The sequence below is a fragment of the Camelus ferus genome, chromosome 16, assembly GCF_009834535.1.
Source record: "Camelus ferus isolate YT-003-E chromosome 16, BCGSAC_Cfer_1.0, whole genome shotgun sequence".
In the NCBI taxonomy this organism is placed as follows: Eukaryota; Metazoa; Chordata; class Mammalia; order Artiodactyla; family Camelidae; genus Camelus; species Camelus ferus.
In genome coordinates, this window is record NC_045711.1 from 17,207,915 (window position 1) to 17,235,616 (window position 27,702).

General features: G+C 47.4%; 1 protein-coding gene across 21 annotated transcripts in view; it reads right to left on the minus strand.

Moving 5' to 3' along the window:
- The window catches only part of LOC102514878 (Golgi apparatus membrane protein TVP23 homolog B), an 85,193-nt gene extending 58,095 nt beyond the window's left edge, over window positions 1-27,098 (minus strand). For 8 of the 21 annotated variants that reach the window (XR_004326697.1, XM_032498855.1, XM_032498844.1 and 5 more), the window contains exons 1-7: window positions 26,950-27,098; window positions 23,738-23,820; window positions 22,416-22,560; window positions 18,799-18,888; window positions 17,436-17,567; window positions 12,986-13,189; window positions 3,875-3,916 (exon numbers count right to left, since the gene is read on the minus strand). Coding sequence is in view for 19 of the 21 variants with exons in the window: in XM_032498855.1 (XP_032354746.1) it covers window positions 3,875-3,916; window positions 12,986-13,189; window positions 17,436-17,567; window positions 18,799-18,888; window positions 22,416-22,560; window positions 23,738-23,820; window positions 26,950-26,961 (708 nt within the window). In the remaining 2 variants the exon portion in view is untranslated. The other 13 variants (XR_004326698.1, XM_032498863.1, XM_032498853.1 and 10 more) reach the window with 10 other exon arrangements.
- Between the last annotated feature and the right edge of the window lie 604 nt (window positions 27,099-27,702).

A 27,702-nucleotide genomic window follows, 5' to 3' on the forward strand; every position in this document is an offset into this window, starting at 1 on the left:
ACCAGGCTTGGGCAGTTCCTCCAATGCTATGCAGCCATTAAAGAAGCAGTAACTCCGATGTTACACAAAGTGTGCCGTCCAGGGAGGAAGGGGTGCCTGTCAGCTCACTTCACAAGGCGATCATGACCCTTGTTATCAAAGCTAGACAGCACGAGCTTGGAAAAGAAAAATCTCAGATCAATCTCATTCATGACCGTGTGTGAAAAAAAAAACTTTTAAAATACAAAATCAGCAGCAACTTGGTTGGACTCGGAGGGTGTTATGCTTAGTGAAATAAGTTAGAGTCAGACAAATACCATATGCCATCACTTACATGTGGAATCTAAAAAATACAACAAACTAGTGAATGTAATTTTAAAAAAAAAAGAAACAGACGCACAGATGTAAAGAACAAACGAGTGGTTGCCCTTGGGCAGAGGGCAGGGGGAGGGGCAGGGCAGGGGGAGGGGACTCTGCGGTTCACACTACTACGTATAAAATAAACTACATGGACACACTTGCACAGCACAGGGCACATAGCCAATATGTTACAATAACTATAAATGGAGTATAACCTTTTTTACTGAAGTATAGCTGATGTAAAACATTGTGTTTTAAATGAATACTGGAAAGTCAAGTCATAAAAGGAGAGGTGGACAAATTTGACTCTTATTTTTCAAAAGCTATGTAAGTTTAAAAAAATCCAAAACCAAGTTAAAAATGAAGTTATAGACTGGAAGGAAGTATGTTCAACACATGTCACAGACAAGGGATAATTACCCAGAATATGTAAAAGATGTCCTGCTGGAGAAAGCCTGGCATGTTTGGAGAGCAACCAGCTGTCTCTTGTGGCTGCAGCATAAAGCGTTCTGTGTGTCTATGCGCGTGTGTGCGCGTGCGCACCTGCATGCTACGTTCCACACTTTTACGCAAGGAATTCTTTTGACTTAAAATGCCCTTTCCCTGTTTTCTTCCTGGATGTGGAAAAGACTCCATGAAAATTAGCATTTCCTTCCTTTATGCTTCTCTGGCTTAACATCCTCTATGAGACAAGCTTTAAAAGCCTACAGTCCATTATGATCAGTATTGTCTGTCTCCCTGACGATCGTGACAAAACACCACAGACCAGGGGCTTGAGCAACAGCGATTCATTTCCCGCAGCTCTGGAGGCCGGAAGTCCAAGATCACAGGGCCAACCCACTCAGCTTCTGAGGACAGCTCTCTTCTGCGCCTGCAGATGGCCACCTTCTCCCGTGTCCTCACGTGGCCTCTGCTGCGTGTGTGCACGTGGAAAGCTCTCTCTCTTGCTGGTCTTAGAAGGCCACCAATCTTATCCACTTAGGACCCACCCTTGTGACTTCATTTAGTCTTAATTACCTCCTTAAAGTGCTATCTCCAAAGGTCGTAATGGCATTTAGGGCTTCAACACAGAATTTGGTTGGGAGGCAGAGGACACAAATCAGTCCTGCCAAGTAGTCTACCCCCAACAGCTGTGTTTTATTAAACGATCTTACAAATCTGTGCCCGTCCTCAGCATGGGCCACAAGCCCACCCCTGTCCTCGGGATGAGAGTATCAGGACGAGCTTGGCTGTCGTCGGCCTAATTCTGTAGAGACAGCTGAGGAAGGGATGCGCCCACACGTCTAGGAGCCAGCATGAGGTGGTCCCAGAGAGAGGAGGGCGGAGAGGGTGAGCGTGTGCTCCAAGATGCGTTTGAAGGCTCTTCAAGGAGGAGGTGAAGCTACTCTCTCTCCAGCGGTGGGAGGCGTGGAACCAGACACCGAGAAGGCTCCCCAAGGGGACGCACTTGCAGCCTAATTTCTGGTGGATGCTCCCACCGTCTGGGCGGCATCCACTCTCCTGTCTCTGTATTTTGTCAGAAGAGGCTGCCAAGCCTCAGAAGGGCACGACAGGGCTGGTCTTTCCGCGGCCACAGGCACTCACAGCCCCACAGTTACTCACTCTTGCCCAACCATACAGATTCTGCTGTTTGAAAACCTTCCACCCAAGAGACAAAGGCGGACAGCAGCAGGAGCTGGGAACAGGTGTCAGCAGAAAGCCGCACACAGAGAGACAGCCAGCACAGTGTCCCACCAGGACCTCCACCAGCTCCTGGGGCGGACAGCCCTGCTCGTGGCCTCAGGCTGGCCATGCCCATCAGTTCTTTCATCGTCATCCTTTGCTGCGCCATCCAGGGGGCCCCCAAGAAAAGTACCACGTCACTCAAGAACACTAGAACTCTGCACCTCGCCAGGCCTGCCACTGAAAGTTTACTTTTGCCCAGGCTGTTAGACAGGGTGCGTAGCGTACACACTCAGAGTTTACTGGGTGCAGCCAGGTGCCCGGCGCTGGTCACCTAGAGAGAGACGCTCCCTGCTGTCAGTTCACAAGCAACGTGGAGAAGTGCGATGGGTAGTCTTAGGTGTCAATCTGGCCAGGTGACAGTACCCAGTTCTTGAATCAAATGCTAATCTAGCTGTTGCTGTGAAGGCATTTTCTAGGTGTGGCAAACATCTACAATCTGCTGACTTTTAAGTTAAAGAGATGACCCTCAATAACGTGGGCGGGTCTCATCCGATTCGTTAAAAGGCCTTAAGAGCAAAACTGAGAGTTTCCAGAGGAAGAAGAAAGTTGGCTCAAGACTGGAGCCCCAGCCTGCTGTCCCACCCTACTGAGCAGGCCTGGCCGGCTCCCAAGTTCCGTAAGCCGATGCCTTGAAATAAATCTTTGTTTCTGTGTGTATATACACACACACAGACACATAGAATTTATTTCAAGGAATATAGCCATAAGATAAACATAGATATAGATCTATAGACATAATTTATATCTCCTAATGGTTCTGTTTCTCTGGACAACGCTGACCGTACAAGGAGGCTCACACAGACACGAGGGGTTACTGGGCAGTGCCCTGGGTAACTAGGGGAAGTAACTGGGGAAGCCACGTACATGGTACTCCGCAGTGTAAGTCTAAGTAAGGCCCTCCAGATTTGAATCTCGGAGCCATCATGTACTAGATGCACCGTGACGTTGGGTCAGTTCCTACATTCTGTAAGCCTCAGTTTCCTCATCTGTAAAATGGAGGTAGTATCTCCCTCCGAAGGTTACTGCGAGGGGTCAGAGAGGTCATCTACCTTGCACAAGAGCGCACAGCTAGTAAGTCTGAAGCCAGGATTTAAACTCTGGACTGGACGCCTCCAGTGTGTGTGCCCTCAGCCCTCTGCCGTACCACCGTCTCCTCGGGAATTACACTTCAGCTTTGTTCTTTAACAGGCGCTTGTGCCACAGACAGCCCACACACTGTTACAGCTTTGACTCTGCTCTGCAGAGATGCCTCTTAAATGAAGCCTAAGGTGGTAGTCCAGGTTTCCACCACATTCTGGTACTTGGATGTGACCACTGGCTTCGAATCCAGTATGTCTTAAACCCAAACTCATCATCTTTCCTGGCCACTGACAAGTCCTGGCTTCACCTCTCTGGTTGTGTGACCCCAGGAAAGCTACTGAACCCTCCAGTCCCGAGTTCCCACTTGTTCAGTGAGGGGAGGCGGGGTAGGTGATGAGGAAAGTAGACACGTAACACGTACGCAGTACCATCTCCGTGTCTGGTGCATTGTAGGTACTAAATATATTATGGTACTTACTTAGCATCTATTCATTCATTAGCACTGGTTTTCATTAATTTCATACCAGGAAACATGGATTTAGTCCTAACCCACTAGTCTCAGGCTAATTTTCCAGGAGACCATCACTTCTCATTACCCTAAGATGCTACGGTCCCGCTGTTACATTTACATGTTACGTTGGTGTACTGCCATCTAGTGGACAATGCACGAGTTACAAGCCAAAGGGGAGAAGGGCGTGCAGAGAGGCGATGCCCTAAAAGAAATGTTTACCGCGAAGACTGGTCCACGGCATCGTTGGATTTCAACAACTATCTGAAAAACATAAATAGCAAGATGTGTTTTAAATATAAGATAAATTATAAATGAACACTGTGGTAAACTACTAGCTTAAAATCTTACAATCTCTAACTTGTTCTAAGCAAAATTTTAAAAAATGGAAGAATTAAGCATTCTTTCCTGCAACTGACTGCTTTTCTCCATTTGAATCCTCCACGCCCTAGACTGGATGGGACTCCAAGTCACACAGAAGCCACTCAACTAGGGCTGAGGCCTCCTGACTCTCTGCCTTTAACTAGCTAAGCAATTCTGTTCTCCTTTCTGAGTCGGTTACCGTGTTTGGGGCTACGCTGAACATTCTACGTGGATTATCTCCCATAATCATTAAATTACTGACAAGCCATCATTAGTAGTAGTGATGACTGAGTTTTTTATTTCTCCCTTCAATTCTGTTTTTGCTGCATGCATTTTGGAGCTCTGTTACCAAGTGCATATGTTTTTAATGGTTATGTCTTCCTGATGAATTGAACTTTTTATCAATATGTAACATTCTTCTTTGTCTCTTGTAACAGTTGCTTTTTGTCTTAAAGTGTATTTTGAATATGCCATCTGACCTCATGGCTTCTGATGAGAGAAGCAAGCTTTCCATCTCATTGAGCACCCTCCATCTGCGATGGGCAGTTTTGTGGATTTCAATATTCTCTGTCACTGACTTTTGACAATTCAGCTGTGTGTCTAGGCGTGGACCTCTAGCTCATTTTACTTAGAACCTGCTGCGCTTCTTGGGAAAGCAGTTTTGCTTTTTCCAAGCCTTTCATGAACTTTGAGAAGCTTCCAGTCATTAATTCTTCCTTCCTCTTCCTCTCTTCTCCCAACACAAAGCGCACGTTGGTATGTTTGATGGTGCGCACAGGTCCCTTAGGTTGTGTTCAGGCTTCTTCATTCTTTCTTTCTGCCCCTCACACTGCATTACTTCAACTGTCCTGTTTTCAAGTGTTCTGATTCTCCCATCTGCCTGCTCAGTAGGTTGAACTCCTCTAGTGAGTTTTTCATGTCAGTTACCGTGCTTTTCAGTTCCCAAGCTTCTGCTTGGTTCCTTTTTGTAACGTGTGTCTTCACTGGCATTCTCATTTTGTTCGTAGGTCATTTTCCTCACTTTTTCAGTTCTTTGTCCAGTTTCCTTTAGCTCTCTGAACATGTTTAAGACCGATGATAGAAGCCTGGCTTTAAAGTCTGGTCTTCCCCAGGGAAGGTTTCTGTTGAATTTTTTTTCCTGTGTGTAAGTCATACTGTCTTGTTTCTTGCACGCCTTACAATTTTGTTGTTGTTGTTGTTGAAAACTGGACAATTTAATATCAGATGGCAACTCTGAAAACCAGACTACCTGTTGCCCCTTACCTTTAGTGCTTGTTTTGGGGGTTGCAGGGGTTTTTAGTGATTTCCTAATTCTGTCAAGTCTGTATTCTCTGTCATGTGTAGCCACTGAAATCCCCACTCAGCTTAGCCCTCAGCTAATAATCAGACAGAGACTTCCTCAAGTACCTGAAACAGCAGGCCTTCCGCCTTTTGCGGAGGGGCTTGCAGACTGGGGCACATCGTCAACACTCCAGCTGTTACAAAATCCGCAACAAAAAGGGACTTGCAACCTAGGCCCAGATAATTACTGCCGATGCTCACCAGCTAGAGACCCTGAGGAACAGGCCTGTGGTTGAACCAAACTGGGTTTATTAGCACCTCTGCACAAGGGAGACTGCACACCATGGGGTGTCTCAGAACAAGGCTGCTGGGATGAGCTGATTAGAGAATTTGGGCTTGCTTAGGTGATTTCAAAAAGGGTTCCATGAATCATAGTTTGACTCTGGATTTTACACTAATTCTATGAGCGGCTGTCTTCATTTCAACCTAGGCAGCAGGAGGCACAGCGTGGTCTGCAGCTGAATTCAGCAGAGCAGCAGCCGCCTCCCACCCCAGCGGGCTGGGGGTGTTTGGTCATTTTCTGTGCTTTACGCAGTATTCTCTTCTCTGTGCTCCAACAGGATTCCAGAGTGCCCTCACTTCTGTCTTGCTCCCTCACAGGCACAGGACAGTCCTGTCAGATACTGGTGTCATGTAAAATTATCTGCCCAAGGAGGACACGCCAGCCTAGCTGCCAGGGCCAGATCAGCTTCCAGGGCACGGCTGTCAGGGGTTACTTTCCTTTCTTTATGCACAGGACTTTCATGCGCATAATTACGCACGGGACAGCTGGAAGCTGCCAGAGCTGAGACCAATTTCTGGCCACACACAACTGTCCTCTGCTCCACGAGCTCCTGGCGTCCCTAGACTCCACCCAGTGAAACAGCCAAACTTTGTGTTAACCAGCCCCCGTTAACACCACGTAACATCCAACAAAAGCCCTCCCTTGGGGACAGCACCGCCCCACGAGAAGCACAGCCCTGAATATCCTCCACCCAACCCCAAATCACATTACAGACAGACACACACCTAAGGGAACAGCAGCCTGCGCCCTCACAGGACGCTCTCAGCACGTTGTGCTTTCATGGCTTCACATCACATTTAGCTAAAACAAAAGCCCAGATCAGAAGCTATTTATTTACTGCAGAAACGATGCCAAGAGCATTTGCCACAGCAGCGGCTGGTGTCCTGCACATAAGCCCCACACGAGCACTGAGCCAGCTCCTGACTGACGTCCCTTTGTCCTTTTTCCCCTACTAAACAAAACCTCACTTTTTTCAAGGCAGCGGCGTGCCCAGCTACATACCTGCTTCCCCAGACTTCCTCACCCCTGGGTGACCCGATTTTGGTCAATGAGATGTCAGCAAAAATGAAAGTCTACTGTGATTTCTGAGAAAACTTTCGCTTTTCTCATAAAAGGGGACAGACTCCACCGGAACGTCCATCCTCCTCCCTTGCTTAAAAACAGATGAGTCATCTTCAGCTGTGACAGTCATCTTGTGACCCTGAGGCACGATCATGGGGACAAAACCAGCTCTCTCGGAAGCCAGTAACTGACCAACGTCAGCGAGGGCCCACTTTCCCACCTCCTTTGCAGAAACACACTCACTCCCTTTGCTTCAGCCGTTATTTGTGGGGTTTTCTGTTACTTGCAGGTAAACCAATGGCTAACAGAGAAAATTAACAGTTCAACATCAGATACCTGAAGGCGTAAGAAAGGGAGGTTTATGTTAAAGCTTTAATGTTAGCACCAACGGGACCAAACAGTGTTCAGATTATATGAGGGGGAGGGGTTTGAGTTAAACCTTCACTTTTCATAGCAAGAAGCCAACAGCTGACGTGTCAGAAGTGGCTGAGTCAAGAAGCACTGTGAGCACAGTAAGCATGCCACCTAGGATGAGGGCAAATACCTCCAAATACAAAAACCACAGCAGTCGAGGAGGTCCACTTCTGGGGAGCAGAGCAGAGCGAGGTCAGACGTGATTTCTTTGTGGCCTTTCGGCACTACTTGGTTTTCTGACCTTCAGTGCTTTGATTACTATCATGGTCATCATAGTGGAGAAAAGTTATAGACGGGATTACGCTTTTTCTTGGCACTAAATTTAACTTCTTCAAGAAATCAAATGCTTGCTCCTTTTTAGAAAAACAATCTAAATCTTTTAAGGAATTGCTTCCTGCTTTTCACAAGAATTACTTTTTCAACTTTATTTTCAATTTAAAAAATGTACTTGACACACAATTTGAGAACGTGTTCCTGGCAGGCAGCAGACTTTGGTTTCACCTTCCTAGCCGTGGTTTGCAGACAGGGGGCTCAGGGAGCTCCTTGGAAACTGGTAGTCAGGGCTGAGTGGGCGACTCCAGGACCTCCAAGCCCGCTTCCTCTAGGGCAGCCCTGGTTTGCTCACTACAGACACTCAGCTCTCACACGAGACAGGAGAGCTCCCCTGGTGTGGGCATCGCCGCACTACGCGGGAGTTAGCGCGGCTGAACCTGACCTGCAAGCACGCCCGGTTTGGCTTCACATGTTTTCTTTTCTCCTTTTAAAATTTACAAGCATTAAAATACCAGGTTTCATATAAACATCCAGATTTTCCACTCCTTTTGAAATACATTCCTGAGTGGCAACAAACAGCTGGAAATGAGAACCTTCTGGTCCCCTTAGATGGAGGTGGACTCTCCAGTTTTCACCTGGCCAGCTTCACCCGTCTGGTCTGATCAGAACCAGAGACCCTGCACTAAGGGACAAGAATCCAGTTTCCTTCCCTGTAAAAGGAAATAGCACAGAGCAGTGGAGAAATTACCAAATTACGATGTAAAACTTCTTCTGAGTATTACTTGTCGGTTGTGCACCCATATTCGTCAGCATAGGCTATTATGTTGTTATGCTACGGAAACAAATTAACTAGGAATCAAGTGGCTTCACACACCAAAATTTTATTTCTCACTTACGCGGAGTGTCCCACAGGAGCAGGTGGGGGATTCTGCGCTACAAGCCACCCAGCGGCCCCGCCGGCCGAGGCATCGTCTCGAGCGCCGCTGGCCGCCACAGAAGGGGAGAAGATCAGAGAACCTCACGTCAGTTTCCTCGCCCAGAAGTGACACAGGTCACCTCCGTCACATCACACTGGCCGCACGGGATCACGTGGGAGCTGGTGGGCCGCGTAGAACAAGCAGGGTACCGGGCACGCATCACCGCCACTGCTACACGCGCCCTCCCGTCAACGACTATCCCAGTCTTAGCTCCGCATCTGTACCATGGGGTTGTTCACAGCCTTTCCTCCCAGATGAGGTCGTGGGGGACAATCAAATGAGGTCGCATGTACATAAAAGAGCTCTGGATGAGCCCTGAAGAGTTTTACAGTTAGAGCATCGCAGTACCTTCATGCCACCCCCTCTACACAGCGCCCCCACCCATGTACCCCACAGCTGCGGGTCAAAGATCAGGAGCCCTGCGGCTGCAGACACCATGCTGCTATAACTTTAACTGCAGACAATCCACCCGTCCTCAAGGCTGGCCCAGATGGAAGATAAAGGGACAACACCACCTGCTCCCCCAGCCCCTTCCAAGCAGGTATTCAGTCTTGATCAAACAACCGACGTGGGTGTGGCGGGTTTTACTTTCCCAAGAGGGCTGCAGCAGCGCCTCCCTTCCCACTGCTCTCGTCACAGTGTAATCTGGACCCTCCCATCAAGCTGTGGGCTCTGTATCCCCTCCCCTTGAACTCAGAGGGACCTCAGTGACTGCTTCAACCAACCCAGTATGGCAGAAGTGACCTTACGTGAATCTCAAGGCTGGTCACAAAAACACCACGCACTTCTCTGGCTCTCCAGGGAAGCCTGTTTTGGACCCCAGCTGCCAAGTTGTGAGAAAGCCCAGGGGAGCCTCTAAGGAGAGACGACCCAGATGGTCACAAATGCAGGGCTTCCAACCAGCAAGCTGGCTGAGGTCCAGCTGACAGCCAGCACCAACCTCCAGACCCGTGAAGGCACCCCAGATGTTTCCTGCCTCCCAGCCAGCGTGCAGACCCAGCCTTCAGACCTCTCCGCGGATCCCCACACTGTGCAGCGCAGAACAGCTGTCCCCGCTGGGCTGCACCCAGACTCCCGACCCACGGCTCACGGAAGCACGATTAACACGGCGGTGACACTGCTACGTTCTGGGGGTAGTTTTTAAGCAGCAACAGCGCCTGGAACAGCTGGACCTGTTAGCACCTGTAATGTTAGCTCAATTACCACCCAGAGAAAAGACCAAATACCTACCTGCGAACTATGACATCTCAAGTACTTAACTGATGGACAGAACCATGAGGGATGCGAAAGACATACTGCAGTGCTAAGAATTCAGTTGGGCTGTAGCGATGGAAAAACCAGAACAATAGCACTTAAACAAGACACAACTTTGTGTCTCACTTCAGACGGGTGGTTCAGGACAGCTCTCCCCACCAGAGGGAATCAACCTCTACCCTCTCTCTCTGCTGTTCACAAACTAAGGCTTCCGCCCCATCGTCCAAGATGTGTTCAAGTGCCATCCATTCTGCCTACGCGTCCGCCCACAGGGGTGGGAAGGGGAGAGGACGGGCAGGCCGTCCTTCCAAGACTACTTCCCGGAAGTGTATCCAAGGTGCAGCAAAGAAATCTGGGAAAACCGTCTCTGCTGCCATGTCCTGGCCAGGAAGTGGGAAATGAGTAGAAGGAAAAACAAGTATCGGGGGACAGACAGTAGGCCCTGCCACACGCATACTGCAGAATTCAATACATGTTTGGTTTAGGACTGCAGCCTCATGTAACAACAGTCAACTCAAGAACGGGACCAGTGTGTCTCCCACTGGACTCTCAGCCCTGAAGACTGACGTCAGCCCTTCCAGGTGAAGTGCAAACATGTGCTTATGCAGCACCAACCTTCCCCACCAGATGAGTATAAATAAAATGGGAGTCAAGCACTTAACAAATCAATGACTTAGCAAATTCACGATTCTTAAGAAAGGAAAGGACATTTAGAGACAGTATTTCCTCCAGAATCAGTCATGCACCCTGATGGGTCCTCCTGTGATCTGTGTTTCCTTGGGCAGGTCGCTCAATAACCTGAAGTCCCGTTTCATCACCTATAAAAGGGCATCGCACGCAACAGGTTGGTCGTGAGGATCAAAAGAGAGGATGGGTGTCAGAGTGCTTTATAAACAGTAGCTTTATACAAATATAAAGTTATGCACCTTCAAAGCTATCACTCCACTAGACAGTTATTCAATTAAACAAAACATCTTCAAAATTTTTTAACAATGTATAAATACAGTCACAAAATAATCTGTTGATCAAAAGTTTACAGTACCTACAACAGAATTTACAGATGCCTATAACTTACAGATTGTTACATATATTGCTTGGTTTTAAGAAATACCATTAATACAAATGCATGATTTACAATATCCCCATTTTAGCAAGAAAAAAATAGATCCATAAAATAAAATGTCTTCTAGGCATTTATAATGCCAGTTATTTAAATGCTTTTTCTCACTATGACATAAGAATAACACACTTTTAGTGGTGAAAGACGGATTTCATCAGGCCAAGGACCAGGGAAGAGCTCCTGGGAAGCTCCAGAGCACAGTCTGGCTGTCCTCCCCCCCCCAAAATAAATAGAACAGCAGCAACCCCGAGGTACCCCTTAAACATAAGCTACGAAAACTCTATTTATATTAACTGGGCCTTAAGTATATGACTTGTTATAAATAAACAAAATCTAGCCCACGTTTGGTTTTTAGGTGTCTGTGAACGCCTAGGAGAAGAAGTTCCATCATGAAGTAGATATTAAGTGTAAAATTAACAATTATTTCTAACTTAACACATAAGCCAAAATGCTCACTCTTACCGTGGAAGCAAAACTTTCTTCTGAAAATAATCTACAGAAATACTATGTAAACACATTAAGAGTTGTGAGATAGACTCACAACATCCTTCTATGTTCTGTGGGTCAAAATGCAAAGGTCTCCATCCCATCTGCACACGTTGGCGTGCACACACTGTGCACCCTGAACCAAATTTTGACGATGTTTCTACTCACACCATGCCTTTAAGCCCCAAATGCTAGAAAGAAAATAAAAACTTAATATGAAAACTACTTTTCCTTTTTAAGTAAATTTTAAAATGGAAAAACAAACCCAACACTTCTCTTTGCAAGAGATACTGAGTCTAAAGGTTCAGAGTCAAGACCCTCGTCGGTTGTCTCCAGTGTAAATTTAGAACACACAGGCTGTCACTCTCTTCAGGAGGGCTGACCGTCTCCAGTGGTCTGCAAAAGACAAACACCTCCTTAATACTGAAAGCTATTCTATTTAACACACCAGATCCAAAGCACCAGGAAAACATTCCGTGTTTGCACACAGAGCCAGCTGCTACACGACCTGGCATCTTGATGTTAAAATCTATGGTCATGCTGGAGAAGTAAAGCCATGGGCCCACCCAGACGTCCAGCAAGTCAGTCTCACTTGAGCAGAGCATCGCCAGGGGCCACGGTAAGGCTACTGACCCTGGCCAGGTTATGTCAGACTCCAGGTTCAGTTTCACCTGTATGCAATGTCCCTGCCTGCTTCAGAGACACTGGAAATCCTAAGGGAAAACCTATTAAGCACACACTTGACATCTACCATAAGGTGGCCAGTCCCCAGCAACAGAATGCTGGGACTCTGCAAACACCCCTGGGGGGAGAGTCATGTCCCCACAAGAACACTCATCTTCCCTACTTTCTTATACAAGAGAAACCGTGCAGCAGAGCGGAGAAGACAATGAATTTCAACAGAGGAGAGCTGGCCTTGGCCTGAGCCTGAGCCTTGTCACTTGGCAGCTGTATTTGCCTGAGAAGTTCCCTCACTTCTCAGGGCTTTAATTACAAATACAATCCTTGGAGCAGCAGCACCAGCGTCACCTGGGAACCTGTGAAACACCAAATTACGGGACCCGGCTCCAGATTAACTAAATAAGGAACTCGGGGGGGGGGGGGGTCCTGCAGCCTGTGGCTGAGCCTCCAGGTGACTCTGATGCGTGTCCAAGGCAGAGAGCCCGTCACTGTCCCCTGGAACTTCACCTGCCCAGCCTGCTACACGGACACAAACATGAGGTGCCACTCACACCAGCAACTACCTGTGAGCACTACTTATCCCACCGAAAACTCTGACTTAATCTTCATATTGAGAAACTATAGTAAAACCTGTATGTTCTTAAAAAAAAAAAAAACTGAGTACTTCAAAACAACCTTTAGTGATACAGTCTTATTATGTTTCTAACTCGTTCTTACTATAAACCCGGAAACTATACAATATCCATTCTTCAAACCTGTTCATTTAGAGCCACCAGAAGTAATGGAAAGCAACTGAATTTAACATAATTTTAAAAAGATAAGTTATCAAAATGAACATTTATCTCTCTGGTTTTAAAATAATTTCAGGACACTGACAATACATTTCTGGAATATCCTAAAAGCCACCAAAGAGAAATTAAAATAACTGTATCATCATCTCATACTTAAATAAATACAACCCTTTAAAAACTTTCTTTTAAGTAATTCACAAAAATTAAACTCTATATAAGAGTTAGAAATCATCACTGCATTAGTCACTGACCACAGCAAAATTACCCTCATGTCCAGAAAACACTTACTTGTCTTAAAAACTGCTTTCCAAGGTACGATGTAGCCATGCTGGTTAAATTCTTTCTACTGCCCACTTTGCATCTGATGTAGCCGTACAGGTTGGCACCTTGCAGCACCACACCCATGACGACCACCGCCTGGAGAAGGGAACAACCAGCGGTTACGGCCCAACACTGACTGACTGTCCCCTCCGCCACAAGGGAGACGGCAGGCTGAGGTGGGAAAGAGAAGGGGAAGGCAGCCTTGTGAAGTGGGGTTTGTGGCTGTTGAGACCCCCTCCCTCCCAGAACAGACCCACCCAATACGTGCTCGGCACCACCCAACAAGTGTCCACTAACACGGATGCTACGTGCCAGCCCCCGGCAGCCCCAGGGGTGCAGTGGGGGGGGCCATTCTCGTTCTAATATTGTCCATGGATCTGTGAGTAAAGATATAAAAAAAGTAAATGAGACTCAGAAGGGGCTCAAATGTTAATTATTCCCTTAAGAAATCCAAAAGAATGGGGAAAAAAAAACTCCAAAAGAATGGTCAAGACAGACCAAGTTCAACACACTGAGAGCAGGCAAAAGTGAATTCTGCGCTCTGCTAATGTGTGTGTGATGACTGGCTTCTGAGAAAGCCAACCAGTGCCTCAAGGCAGCAACCAACAGGTGCTTGCCTTCCGTGACTTGGGAGGGAGGGGGACAGAGGGGAGTGGAGGGGGTGGAGGGGGATGGAGGGAGGGGAAGGAGGGGGAGGGAGCACGGGGGGAGATGCACTTGGGCAGAGTTGTTTCCTCCCCGTGGCCGTGATCCTATAGGTGGCCCCACGAAGACCATTAAGGATTGAGAATAAGAAACTCAAGGCTACTATTTAAATACTATGGAAGAAAGGCTAGTGAGAACAACACGAGGAGACGCCATGGTTAAATATTCTGGAACAAGGGTTGACAAAGTCTTTCTGGAAAGGGCCAGATGGTAAACATTTTAGGCTTTGCAGGCCATGTGGTCTCTGTTGTAAATACTCCACTGTGTCCTTCTGGTCCCAAAGCGGCCACAGGCAGTGCGTAAACAAACAGGCAAGGCTGGGTTCCAGTACAGATTCACAAAAACTCGGGTGCTGGGCCAGACCTGGCCTGAGGCCAGTCTGCCCAGCCCTGTTCTAGATAAAACAGCTGCTCCGACAGGCAGGAGGACCGACAGCCGTCAAGCCCGCCTCCTCAGAGAACAGAGGCAGGGAAGCTGGGGGCACCCCCTTCCCAGCCCGGAGCGTTAAGCCCACCTTTCACACGCCCTTCCCTGCTCCACTTTAGGAAGTGGAAACAGCACAAGAGAAAGCCTGGGCTGACCCCCAGGCGGAGGCGAAGGCTCCAGGGCCTCCTGGATGGTCTGAAGCAGGAGGCGTGACAACCAGAACAGAGTGACCGGGACACAAGACCTCCAGTCCGCGCGTGAGAAGGCAAACCCCACGCCGGGCCGGCCAAGGCGGCCACACCCCCTCCCCACACCTGCACCCCCAGGCCACCCACCTGCCGCGCACGCCGAGCCCAGGGGTCTCAGACGACAGGGAAGGCCGTCGAGGGGAGTTCACCCCCGGGAAAGCGGCACACAGACGGCCTGGGCGGAGCTGCCCCTGCGAGCCCACGCGAGACGGAGAGACGAGGGAAAGGCAGCTACACAAACCCACAACCAAAGCAGAAAGGGACACAGCCCGCCAAAGGCAGGCGAAGGCTGCTCTGGAAGAAACCCAGTCCTCCTAAGTCAGAGCACCCCGGGAAGACTTCTCCCTGCGGGAGAACTAAAGGTAGGAATTCAGAGACAGTGAAGGTGAGACAAGGCACCAGGAGCAGAAAATGGTGCTGGCAGAGCTAAGGAAGTGCAGAAAAGCCCCTGCTGACCCCCAGCCTAAAGCAGCACCTCACCCTGCTGCCCACTCCACTCTGTCACCGTGTCACCTTCCTCCCAGCCGCTCCCTCCCTGTCTGCCTGCCCACACCCTGCTCCCCCAGGACTCGGGGCTCTCAGAGCTGTTACCTTGTTTCTCGAGCCCCTAGTCCTGTCCCCAGCGGCCAGGACAGCTCTGGCACGGGGCAGACTCCTAAAAAGATTTGCTGAGGGAATAAACAGAACAGAAAGAGATGAGAGATAAAAGCAATTAAGATAGTGGGTGAGAACAGATAAAAAGGACCCAACACAGAGGTAACTGGTACCTCAGAATTAAAGACGACAAAAAAAATAGAACGCAAATAAATGTAAAGACTTAACAGAAGATAATTTTCCCAATTTAAAGCAGAATCTGTGCCTGCTATTAGTGGGACACAGTCTCCGGAAAAAGCACTATGGAAAGATAAACATGAGGACAACCTGGTTACATATGCTATTTTAAAATTTCTAGAATGACATCAGAAATTCTTTGTCAAAGGAGAAAAATGCCTCACTCAGTTACATGGGGGTTCATAAGCCTGGCCTCAGATTTCTCTGCAATATTCAATATAAGAAAATGATGAAGCAACGTCTTCTGAATGCTGAGAGGAAGCAGCTGTGGCCCAAGAATATTAACTGAGCCAAGAATAATTCTTTATTCAAGAATAAAGAATTTTTTCAAGAAAAAAGAAAGAATAAAGAACTTACCCAAATATAAAAAACTTATTCAGAAAGAAAGAAAAAAGTGAATTCAAGAATAAAGTCAACGGCTCAGATTCTTGAACATGATAGAACCAAAAGAAATAACACCCACAGGTTTTTTGGAAAAAAAAATCACCACTGATGAAATCCAGCCAACCAAGAGGTAAAAGGAGAAGCTGCAACAAGACCACTGAGCTACTACGTTTAAAAACAGACCGAAGACTGAGCAACCAGCAGCAAATACCATTTCAAAAGGAAACGTTTCCCCTTTTAAACAGAGTCTCCGAGTCAATACACAAGATTAAACGTGTTACTTAAAATAACTAAAATAAGGCCACCACCACCAAGAACCCAGGGCTGGCAGCAGGGAGGACAAGGTGGGGGAGGCACAGGGGTGTGAACTCTACATCCTTTGCAGCAGATCAACAGACACTAAACACATGCCCCACTCGTGACCGAGCGCACGTGAGAAAGGTAACTGCTAGAAAAACTAAAAATAGACAATAAACCTTCCAATCTCAAAAGGGAAAGTATGTACGTAGGCGCATTCACAAACAAAGAGAGAAGCTATACAGCAAAACAGACAATATTACAAACGGAAAAAACACAATTAAGGCCAAAATACACCTGGTATCTATAAGCATTAAGTCAGATAAACTCAGCTATTAAAAGAACAAGACACACACAGTTAGGTCAAGTGACAGATTATACTTTCCAAAGATGGCAGCAGCTGTATCTCCTGCTCCACATGCTCTTCTGGAACCTTCCTGCCCACTCAGGCTGGGGAGCCTATTTTCCATTCCCTCGAATGTGCAAAATCGAAAAGTGATGTGACTTCTGAGGCTAGATGTCTGTTACAGGCTGACTCTGTCCTCCCAAAATTTATTTATTTATACGTGTATCTCTCTATATATCCCCCAGTACCCCAGAATGTGACTGTATTTGGAGTCAGGGTCTTTAAAGAGGTAATTAAGGTAAAATGAGATGGCTGGGGTGGACCCTAATCCAATGTGACCGGTGTCCTTACAGGCAGAGGAGGTCAGGACAGACAGGTAGCGGGAGGACCACGTGAAGCCATCTACAAGCCGCAGAGAGAGGCCTCCAGAGTTGGGGGGAAATTAGCTTCTGCTGCTGAAGCCACCAGCCTGTGACATTCAGCTGTGGCAGTCCTAGCAAACTAGCGCAGGTGCAAAAGGTAATGCAGCTTCTGAGCTGAAACACTCCCAGCGGGAGCTGGGACCTTCCAAGTAAGCAGTCTCACTGCCGTGAGGCCACCGGGCCATGAGAAGGTCCCAGCAAGCCATGTGGGAAGACCAGGTGGGAGGCCACGGGACCTCAAAGACAAGATGCCTCACCAGCCCCGTCACGCCATCGCTGTCTGACCACAACTACGAGAGATCCCAAGTCAGAACCTTCCAGCAAGCCCTTTGCAGGCTCCTGAACCAGAGAGGTTGCGAACGCTCATAAAACAACTGCTGTAACGGACAACCGAACAGGTTACCAACCGCTATCCTCAGAAAAGACCACTGTTAGTTCCAAGCTAAGCCAAACGTCTGGAGGACACTCAACATCCCCATCCGACAAGATCAGGTGATGAATGTAGGAATCACTGAACAAGGCGGGCTAAATCAAAACTCCGCTAGGCACCAGGAGAGCTGGTGAAATGGAGTCTTGCACAGAACGCTGCTCCTGGCACTTGGAGAAAAGCAGAGATGGGAAATCGAACTTGGGAGATACACAATGAAGCTGCCTATTCAAGATGGGTCCCTGATGTCAACACAGATGGGCAGGTGCTGACTACCAACCACCCATCAGCCACCTGCGAGGATTACCGACCACTCCACGCTGACACTCACCAGCCACTTCACTCTGAAGGAGAAGAGGGCACTGAAGGCAAATACCACCCACAGCACTGGACAGGCAATGAGTCCCAACCAGAAGATTCTTGACTCAGCCTCTGAAACAGTTTTACTCTCTTGAGAGGAGGCCTACAAAAGAACATGAATTTAATAACCAATGTCTTGTGATATTCATCAGCAAAGAGTTTAACATTTTTAATGAAAAACACCTTACCCTCAGATTCAAACAAAGTAACAGACAACCCAAGTCCTAAGTCAGAACCCCTGCCCCCAACCCACCTCAAACAAAACAGCAGACCTACCATGACTGTAACCTTCGCAACTGGTCTTAGTATACTTCGCTTTAAATCAAGAATGTTCCATTTTCAGGGCAAAATGGACAGTTTCTCATCACCCAAGACAATCAGGGTCGGCTCTGACAGGCTTCTAGTCATTCCTCCTCGCACTTCTACTGTTTATTCATAAGGAAGCTCTGAAGGATACCTTCTTCAGTGAGGATCCAGGAAATCAAGGCTACAGTCATCCTGGAGACTAAAAGGTCAAGTCAGGGTCCAGAAGAGGAAATGGAATCGAGGGATTCTGGACATGACCACAATGTCTCAGCAATACCCAGGAATTTGAAAGGGCGTTGAATTGTTTCCAAGGTAGATTTTTATCAGGACTACTGACTCACTGAGCACAACGCTGCTTTCGGAGAAGTCCTTGTCAAGGCCCTTCCAAGCAGAAGGCAAGCAATTTAGCTGGTGCCGTCTCCAAGAATTTTGTCCTCTGCCTCCCAACTGATCTCCACTGCTGATAAGCAGGCTAGCTCGAAACAGACTGAGGTCCCCTAGGACTTCTGAGGGAACCACCCGAAGAACAGACTGCTCTGCTCAGCTCAGATCTTCTCTCCAGTTGCAAACCTTCTCTTTCTCCTGCCCACAAACGGAGGACCACGGGGGCAAGGGCAGACGAGCTCCCGAAAGCAGTTACACCAGGGAAGGCAACACCAGGCTGAGGCGGCTCGAGGAAAGAGCTCCTTTCTCTTGTCTTTGAGGTCCCGTGGCCTCCCACCTGGTCTTCCCACATGGCTTGCTGGGACCTTCTCATGCCCCCTTTCTCCCTGGGGGCAGCTTAACACAAACTCTGAGCCAAAAGCCTCTCAGAGGGTTCTTTCCTGCACACGGCTTGTTTCCAGTCTGAACGAGACAGAAAGTTTCAGAAGGCCCTCTGGTAAGTGCTGCCCTGCCCAGTGACTTGGCACAGCTCTTTGTGTGTAGATTACATCTGAAGTATTTCAGTAACTCACCCTTAAATATTCGATAACATTTACACATAATTTATTAAATGACACTCAAAGAGAAAAACAGAGGCAGTTTACCTTCCTGGACTCAAACACCCAATGGCTTTTTCCATCTTCATCAATGTGATTCCACCAGCGCAGGCCAACCATTAGTCTACCTGTGACATTCTGGTAAAGATTAACATATACACACACATTTAAAAACGTTATTTAAAGAGCTACCATGATATCCCATCTTAGTGTTACATTTCACAAAGAAATCATCATCTTTACCTCCATAATACTCAGTTAAGGACCACTACACAACAGGCCCGGACAAAAGATTAAATCAAATGCAACAGCAGACCCAGCAGGGGTGGAGGTGATGGGTAAGCAGATCCATGAACATCGCCCTCTTGTTCCCTCATGAACTCGTCGTCCTTTCTCCGGTTCCCTAATGTGTTCCCAAACCCCTTGTTCTTCTGGGACCTACTTTTTCCTCTATGTCCTGACCATAGCGACATGTATTTTATAACTATGTATCTCTAAAAACAGTTGATACGAACTCAGTGTTTGTGTCCCCCAGATTCACATGTCGAAACTCTGCCCCACCCCCCACCAGGTGATGGTGTCAGGAGGTGGCGCTCCGAGAGGTGACGGGACCAGATGAGCTCATGAGGGTGGAACCTCTGCTGATGGGACTAGTGCCCTCACCAGACTTTCTGCCCCTCTGCTCTCAGCGGGGTGAGGAAAGAAGCGGAGGTCAGCAGTCTGGAACCGGAGGAGGTCCCTCACCAGAAGCCGACCACGCGGGCACGCTGATCCTGGATTTCCAGCCTCCAGCACTCGGAAAATAAATTCCTACTGTGTGTGAGCCACCCAGTCTATGGTGCGTGGTTACAGGCACTGGCCTTCATTCAGCACTGGAAATGCACCAAGCTCTCTCTCACTGACGAAACAAATTACTTCGAGAGCTTTCCTAATGTAATGAAAGGAATACAGGAGAAGAAAAGGAGGAAACTTAAAGACCAAACCTGACTTTGTGGAACTGTTAACATTTAAAGGCTAAGTAAAAGAGGAGAGCTGGCCCAGACTGAGAGCAGTCAGGGCCTATCTCAGAGGCATTTTCAAATGACAGCTCTTTATTTTCAAACTCCTCCATTCTCCCATTTTCCAATTCTTTACTTTCTGCTTTTACTATTGCTTATTTTCCTAATTTCTCTCAAGCTTACTACTTTTGTTTTTAAAATTTCTGTACCTCTAATAAAAGCCTTTGGTCTATTGCTTTTCCTCCGAATTCAGCTTTAGACACACTTCAAAAGTTTGAAAGCAGATGATCATTATCATTAAGCTGTAAATAATCTATATTCACAGTTTTTGTTTCCTCTTTGAGACAAGATACTTAGCAGGCAGTTGTGACAACCACTTTTCATTGGTATCCAGTTCTGCTGCGCTGGGTTAGAACACGCAGCTGCTTCAGACAGTTTATTTGGACTTTCTTCACAGTGGTATTTAATCAGCTTTTATAAGTGCCCCACAGGAGCGGAACAAGAAAGTATCACAACTCTACACACAAGGTTCCAAATACTGCCGTGAAAGTGACTTGGCTATTTCACTCGGATTCTTCAGACCTTAACCATTTTTTGTCACTTCGATGTGCCGAGGACAGCGGTCTGTTAGACTTCCACCACAACAGTGTTCCTCCATCTTCTCCAAGTGTTTGACTTTTTAAATGTCACAATTTTAGTTAGATCTTTTTGGCTGGACTTTTGACTTCTGACTCAATGTTAGAATTCTTATCTTTAAAAAAGAGTTTAATCAAATTACATTTATTGTTATAGCTAACGTGCCACTGCTCCTCTCATCCTGCACGCGGCCCATGACATTTCAGCTTCCTTGACGCTTGCCGTTTTCCCGTGTCTTGCTGTATGAGCTACTGTTTCAGTTGCTCCTACCTTCTCCAGTGTTATGGAAGACACACAGCCTTGTTTTAAATTTTACTAATAGTTACCAATAAAATTTTTAAACCTTTACTTAACCTTTTTTACTCTATTTGCCAGAGTAGAGAACAAAAGCCCCATATAGGTCATAACATTTAAGTTCTGTTTTTTTTAAATAATTTTATATCTTTTAATTTCTCTCTTTTATTTTTTAAATAATTATCTCTCTTCTTTTGACAACTGCACTGAGATTTACTTATGACACATCTGTGTTTTAACTAGATTCAGAAGCCCACATACCCCCTTCCCAAGTCCATTTAATAACGTCCCCATTCTTGACCTCTTAATTTCATCTCAACTGTTTGCACTTCTACAAGTAATTGTGCCACAGATAAAAGGGTGACTTTTTTAAGCTCTTCGTGTTTTCTTTTCTTAAAGGGTTATCAGAAAATATGCTTTCTGGCCACATTTTTTAAAACCCTAAACCTACAAGGATTTAATTACAACAGTTTAGAAATTAGCAGGAAGAATCGACTGAAGGCCATGTTCTATTTGGCTAAGCACAAATTACAGGAAGGAACAACAAAAAGAAACATTTCTCAAAATTGTGACCAGGCTACAGCAAATACTTTACAGCATAAAGCAATGTAAGAAATTCAAAGGATACAGGCCAAAGAAGACTGTATGAAAGAAAAGCCTACAAGAAACAGGCCTTCGTAATCTTTATTCTCAGCATTTGGTGGCTCATGGAAACTGACCCCCAAGCCAACCACTTCTGATATCTGTCAGAATCAACAGATCTAAAAACGGCTGGCTTGGTGGCCGTGAATAGACTGGTAACATTTTACCGGGTTTTTGAACCAATAATCATGTCTCTGATATTCCAAAACCAGCTGTTGTCTTTTTTTTTTTTTGCCTTTGATTCCCCCCCGCCACTTTTTACTATGAAAATTTCCAAACACACAGAAAAGTCAAGTTTTACAAGTGAATACCCGTATACCTACCACCTAGGGTCTGCACTTAGTGTTTCACCATAATCACTGTATCACATGCCCCTCCACCTACACACCTATCCATTCATCCATCCCTCCCTCTACCCACCACTGCCTTCGAGTCTGAAACCACTTCTTACACGCCTTTCCAGCCCTACAGCAGGGTTTCTCAACCACGGCGCTACCAGCACTGTGGGCCAGATAACGGATGCAGGCGGCTGTCGCATCCGTGCACCTGAAGGCGTTCGGCAGGCATCCCTGGCCTGAGCCGGTCTGAGGCCTGCAGCATGCTCCCCACCCCAGCTGTGACCAATGTCTTCAGGCATTGACAAGCGCCGCCTGGGGGGCAACATGGCCCTGGGTGAGGAACACCGCCCTAGAGCTCACACAGGAGCCTCTGCAGCAGTGGACACTTGAGGATCTGTGGACAAACTCTCCTGAGGTCCCATCCAGAAACCAGACCCAGCACAGCTGATGGTGACCCTGAAGCAAAACCAGTGATGTGGACTAGAAGCAGTACGCAGGGTCTGCAGCTGCCAGTCACATTTTATTTATATGTTTAACTTCAGAGCTGATGTAGGCTAACATAAAGCACACAAGTCAGTAGTGCAATAACCTCTATATGATCTGATCTAACCAGCATTTTGACACAGATGAGGCCCTGAAGTAACAAAAAGATAAATTAACATCAATACTAAATGCTCAGTGTCATTGTTTTATTGTTTATGTCATTCAATCTCATCATATTAAATAGGATTTTAAAAATAAAAACAATCAAACCTACCTTGACTGCCCAAAAGTCACATGACAACAACAAGATAATTGTCACCATACAGGCAATAAAGCTGCTGCTGAACAATTCACAGAGAAGATAGACTATAATTGCACTGACTCGAAAGAATAAATGGAAAAATGATGCCACTGGGTGTCTGAAAATCAAAACATAACGAAAGAAATGCAATTACATTTTACGACAGTTACTGCAGATGTAGATGACAACGTTTCAGCTGTAACAGAACCGTACAGTCTTGTCAAAATAAAAGATGACTTGAGGAAGAAGCAAACCGCCTGTCTCTTTTCTCATTAAATCCCATTATTTGACTAGACCCTGTGTTTCTGTTGTCACAGAAAACACACTATGTAAACACGACTTTAAGCACCTCATTGATTGTAAATTTTCCCAAAATGCATAACAAGAATCTTTACCAAGCTTGGAGAAATAAGGAAATTATACTCTTAGGATAGACTTATTTTTACCTGTCTAAAAATCATGCCCGAAGAATTTCCAGGCCCTCAGAAATCACTTCAGGCACTAAGACAAAGTAACCATCAGGTTGTTTTATTAACAACCTCACAGAGATATAATCCACGTGCCATACAACTCAACTATTTAAAGTGTATAATTCAGTGATTTTGGTACAGTCGCAGAATTATGCAACCATCACACCATCAGTTTTAGATCTTTTTCATGACCCTAAAAAGAAACCCTAACCCATGGGCAGTCACTCCCCATGTACCCCAATCCCACCCCCCTCCAGCCCTGGGCAACCACCAATGTACTTTTTGTCTCTGTAGATTTATCTATCCTGGACATTTCATACAAGTGAAATCACATAATACATGGTCTTTTGTGACTGGCATCTCTCACCTAGCATAATGCTTCCAAGGTTCTGGCAGAATTTGATTTCATTAAGTGAATTTCTTTAGAGAGAACAAAGTTTGGAAGAGAAGTATGTTTGGCATGATGTTTTCATATTAGTTGATACAAAAGATGCAATTCTGAAATATGTACAACAAATCAGAATGTAATGTTATCTACAGAAACTCGTAAAGAAATGGTGTGTTCTTGGTAAACAACAGCCAGAATCAAAAACACTGGTGTTCAAATAACTGCATTTGCAAACTTGAAAACTCAGTACTGGGTAAAATTCTCTATGCCAGTTATTCCCAGAGAGAAAGTGAAATGTCATCTTAAAGATCAAACTGTAATACACAACATTTGCCAGCACGTCACAACCACTCTGCCTGGAAGGGAACCCGCTGCTGGCACCAGTCAACAGGCAGAACAGCCCGAGACAATACAACTCTTGTAACTAAGCCTCATACCTGATTTTGGATTTTTTCGGTCTGTTAGTCGTCTCCTCTTCCGCATCAAACAGTGCAACATCTTCAGTGTCATCGTTACTGTCCTAACAGGGAAGTAAACAGCCATGAAGCAAAATGAAGTTCAGTCCTTGCAGGCCTACTACACGCAAGGCGGCACGCTAGTCAAAATGGAAGACAACGGTTAAGACATGGCCATGGCCACCTGGAAGGCTGGAAAGGGCCCAAGGCGGTTCCCTTACCCCGACCCCAACCACCTGGCCAAACCCTCCACAGCAATCCAGGCACCTGCCGCCTCCATCCCTCGCAAGATGCTGCCAGTTCGTGTAGGAACCACCATCAGCGGCTGATGCTCTGCAAACTCACCCCACCACTCTCAGCAGCTGCTCTCCCAGGGCAGAGAAAGCTGAGGCTGTCGGGATAAATTCAAAGGCTCTGGGTTCTTTCGCAAAATCATCTAACTGCATCCTTTTTCCGACCCCTGCTCACACATCTGTGTCCTTTTATCCAAGGCTAAGCCAGCTACTGGTGCTTGGAATCCCTTCTTTTCCCACCTCCTCAGAGGCTTGTTCTGTCACTTTACCCTGTATTTCCGCTTGTCTGGATATTCAAGTCTTTCCCAAAGAGCAGGTGCATTCAACTCACTTATTTAAAGTGTATAATTCAATGATTTTTGGTATAGTCACAGAATTGTGCAACCATCACACCATCAGTTTGAGAACTTTTTCATGACCCTGACTCAGCTCCCCAGATGATGCTCACGTGCAGCCAAGACTGAGATGCACCACATGACGCCACAGAAGAACATGCTGAGGCCTTGCCATCCAGTAACCAGGGTGACATTTTCCCATTAGATCATTATCATTCTCCCACTTAAAACCCACAGCACTTTGACTGAAAACAGACTTCATATGAGGACAAATCACCATCTGGCCCCTGCCCAGCTCTAACTCCTTGTCTCAGGCCACTCCCCCTTTATTAACTGTGGTAGGCTGAACAGGGCCTCCTCACCCCTGCCAAAGAAGTCCAGGTTCTAATCCCCAGAACCTGTGAATATGAACATTTACTTGGCAAGAATTTTGTAGAAGTGACGAAATTAAGGAGATTGGGCTGGGGAGTCGCCTGGATTATCCAGGTGGCACCAATGATGCAATCACCGTGGTCCGGAACACAGGAGGGTCGGGTTAGAGGCGATGAGACAAGGAAAGCTGAGGTCAGAGAGAAACTGAAGATGCTACGCTGCCAGGTTTGAAGAGGAGAGAGTGTCTGTGAGCCAAGGAAGACAGGCAGCCTCTAGGAGCTGGATAAACTCAAGGACAGATTCTCCCTGAGAGCTTCCAGCTCAGCCCACACCTTGATTTTAGTCCCTTAAGACTCATTTTGGGCTTCTGACCAGCAGAACTTTTAGATAATAAATTTGTATTAAGCCACTAGGTTTACGGTAATTTGTTACAATAGGAAACCTATACAACAGCTAAGCCCCTAGCAGGCTGGCCTTCTCTTCAATGCCTTAAACACGCCCCACTTGTGCCCTATCAGGTCCTTCTGCACTCTGTCTGCAACACTCTTTTCTCTTACCCTGCTCTTTGGAAGACCGGCTTCATCTCATTTATTGAATAAATACTGAGTGCCCACGATGTGCACTAGTTTAAGTGGTACAGCCAAAAACAAGAAAAAAGACAACTAGCTCTGCACTCCTGGAGTTGCATCCAGTAGATGGAAAGGTGGTGAGCACAACTGTGGGGCAAAATCAGGAGTCTGGCTGTGGATGTGTAAGTTCCAGGTGCTGCTATTAAGAACATCAGAATAACTGAGTGAGGAGAGGAGGGACCACCAGGGTGTCCTGACACATTCTGACTCATGTTAGAAGGAAAATTCTGGCTACTGCATTAAGACTCTGAGAGCAAAGAGGGGAAAGAGGGAAAGACAAAGGCACACAGCTGGGAGGCTGGTCAGGGGGTGAATCTAATGATGGAGCCAAGAAGTAATGGTCTGGTCGAGGGTGGATGCAGTGCAGGTGGTGAAAAGCAGCCAGATTCCGAACACATGCTAAGGCAGAACCGACAGGATCTGCTGACGGGTGGACGGAGGGCTCAGAGGAAAGCAGTCGAAGAAGATTCCAAAGTTTCTGTCCCGAGCAGGTAAAAGGGAAACCAGTACACAAGCAGAGGGCCCGGCCTAAGGCTGGAGCACAGACGGGGCAATCTGTAAAGCAAAAGCAGCGCCTGCGGGAGGTCGTGGGCAAAGCTGTACAGGCAGGTGGTGTGAAAGTTCTCCGAAAGCTTCCGTTTTCTCAGGGAAACAAGCCGCAAGGCTCTGAGCTGAGAGAAGGTAAGAAATGCTGACGGTCTGAGGGAGAAGACTTGGAGAGTAGCCTAGGGGACTATGGCAACGCCATAATGACTGCCGGGAGGCCCCCCGGGCTCCCTTGAGGTGCGTGGTCACAAACTTAAGAGGGAACGGTCAGTATGGCTGTGTTTTTCTCCAGCCTCCTGCAGGTTCAGACCATCACTGGATTTTCTCCACTCACGTCACCTCCTCAGAGTGGTCCTTTCTGACCGCAAATCGCTAGGCTGTTCCATTCTCAGATACTTGCTATCATATCACCGTCTTTGCTGTTGTTATCTGAAAATATCTTTATCTCTGTAACTTATTTCATCTCCCCACTCAATCCCTGGACAAGCATTAACACTCCAAACCCGGACAATAAACTGCATTGTTTACACAGTCCTTCCGCAGGGCCTGGGCCAGTGGCTGGGCCACAGAAATCCCTCAGAAAAAAACAGCTATGATAACCCAAGTTAACGTGCACGATAAACAGTGCTTTTTTAAATAGGAAGAGATTCTTCTTCTCACTAGTCTGGGGTCGTAGACGTGAGGGCTGTAATTAACTCTGAGGAACAGATGTGAGCATGGGAAGGGACCGACCCTTAACCACCTACTTTGACGGCATAAACCTGGACGCCAGGCCCGGCGGGTCCCGTAACCCACGTCCAGGGCGGCGACTGCCTGCCCCTCGCCGGCTCACGAGCGGTGGGGACACACAGAGCGACCCCGCGGACCTCACACCCGCGCTGGCCCTCCTCAGCGCAGCCTAGGCCGCACTCCCCGGACACTAGCGCCGGCCGTCCCGCCCGCCGCCCACCCCGCTCCTCCTCGGGCCCAGCCGCCGCCGCCGCCGCCGCCGCCCTCTCCCGGCGCCCACAGCCCCTTACCTGCTGCAACATGGCGGCCTCGCGACAGCGCCACTTCCGGGAGCCACGTCAGCGCCGCAGGCGCAGCCGCCGGGCGGGGATCCCAACAGACGCGGCCGTCTCTCCACAGGCCAGAAGGAGCCGGAATACCAGCTTCCGCCAGCCCCACTTCCGCTTCCGGGCCTGGGGGCGGGGCGCGTGTGGGCGGGGCTAGAGGCGCTGAGGGGCGGGGCTATTGAGGGCGGGGCTAGAGCGTGGGCGGGGCGACTCGGGCTAGGGCCGGGGCCGGTCCAAGCAGGAGAGGAAAAACCAGCTGGGAAAGGAAACTGGTGCAGCTTTAGGGGCAAAGTTTCATGGTTAGTCAGGTGGAGATGTTGGTACTACCTACGAGGTGTCCTCCCCGGCGTGGACGTCCTCAGAGTGGAGGTGGGGGGCAGGGTCGTGACTGTTCCATAGTTTTCATTTTGTTTGAATATTTTACGACGATGTGTACTGCCTACAGTATTTCTTTTGCACCTTAAATTTTAGAAACAATTGAAGAAAAAAAGATACTCTCCTGCGAAGGGGTAAACAGTTACTACGAAGAACAAGGCAGGAGGACTCTAAACAGGGAGGGTCTTCTTATGGGAGGAATATAGACCCCAGGAGACAGTACGGAGTGAGAGGCTGAGAGAGTAGGCCCTGGAGTCTGAGCCCCTGGGTTTGTCCCGGCTCCTCCACTTACCAGTTATCTAGCTAACTAACCTACCTCTCTGTGCGTCCTTCCCTTCCTCA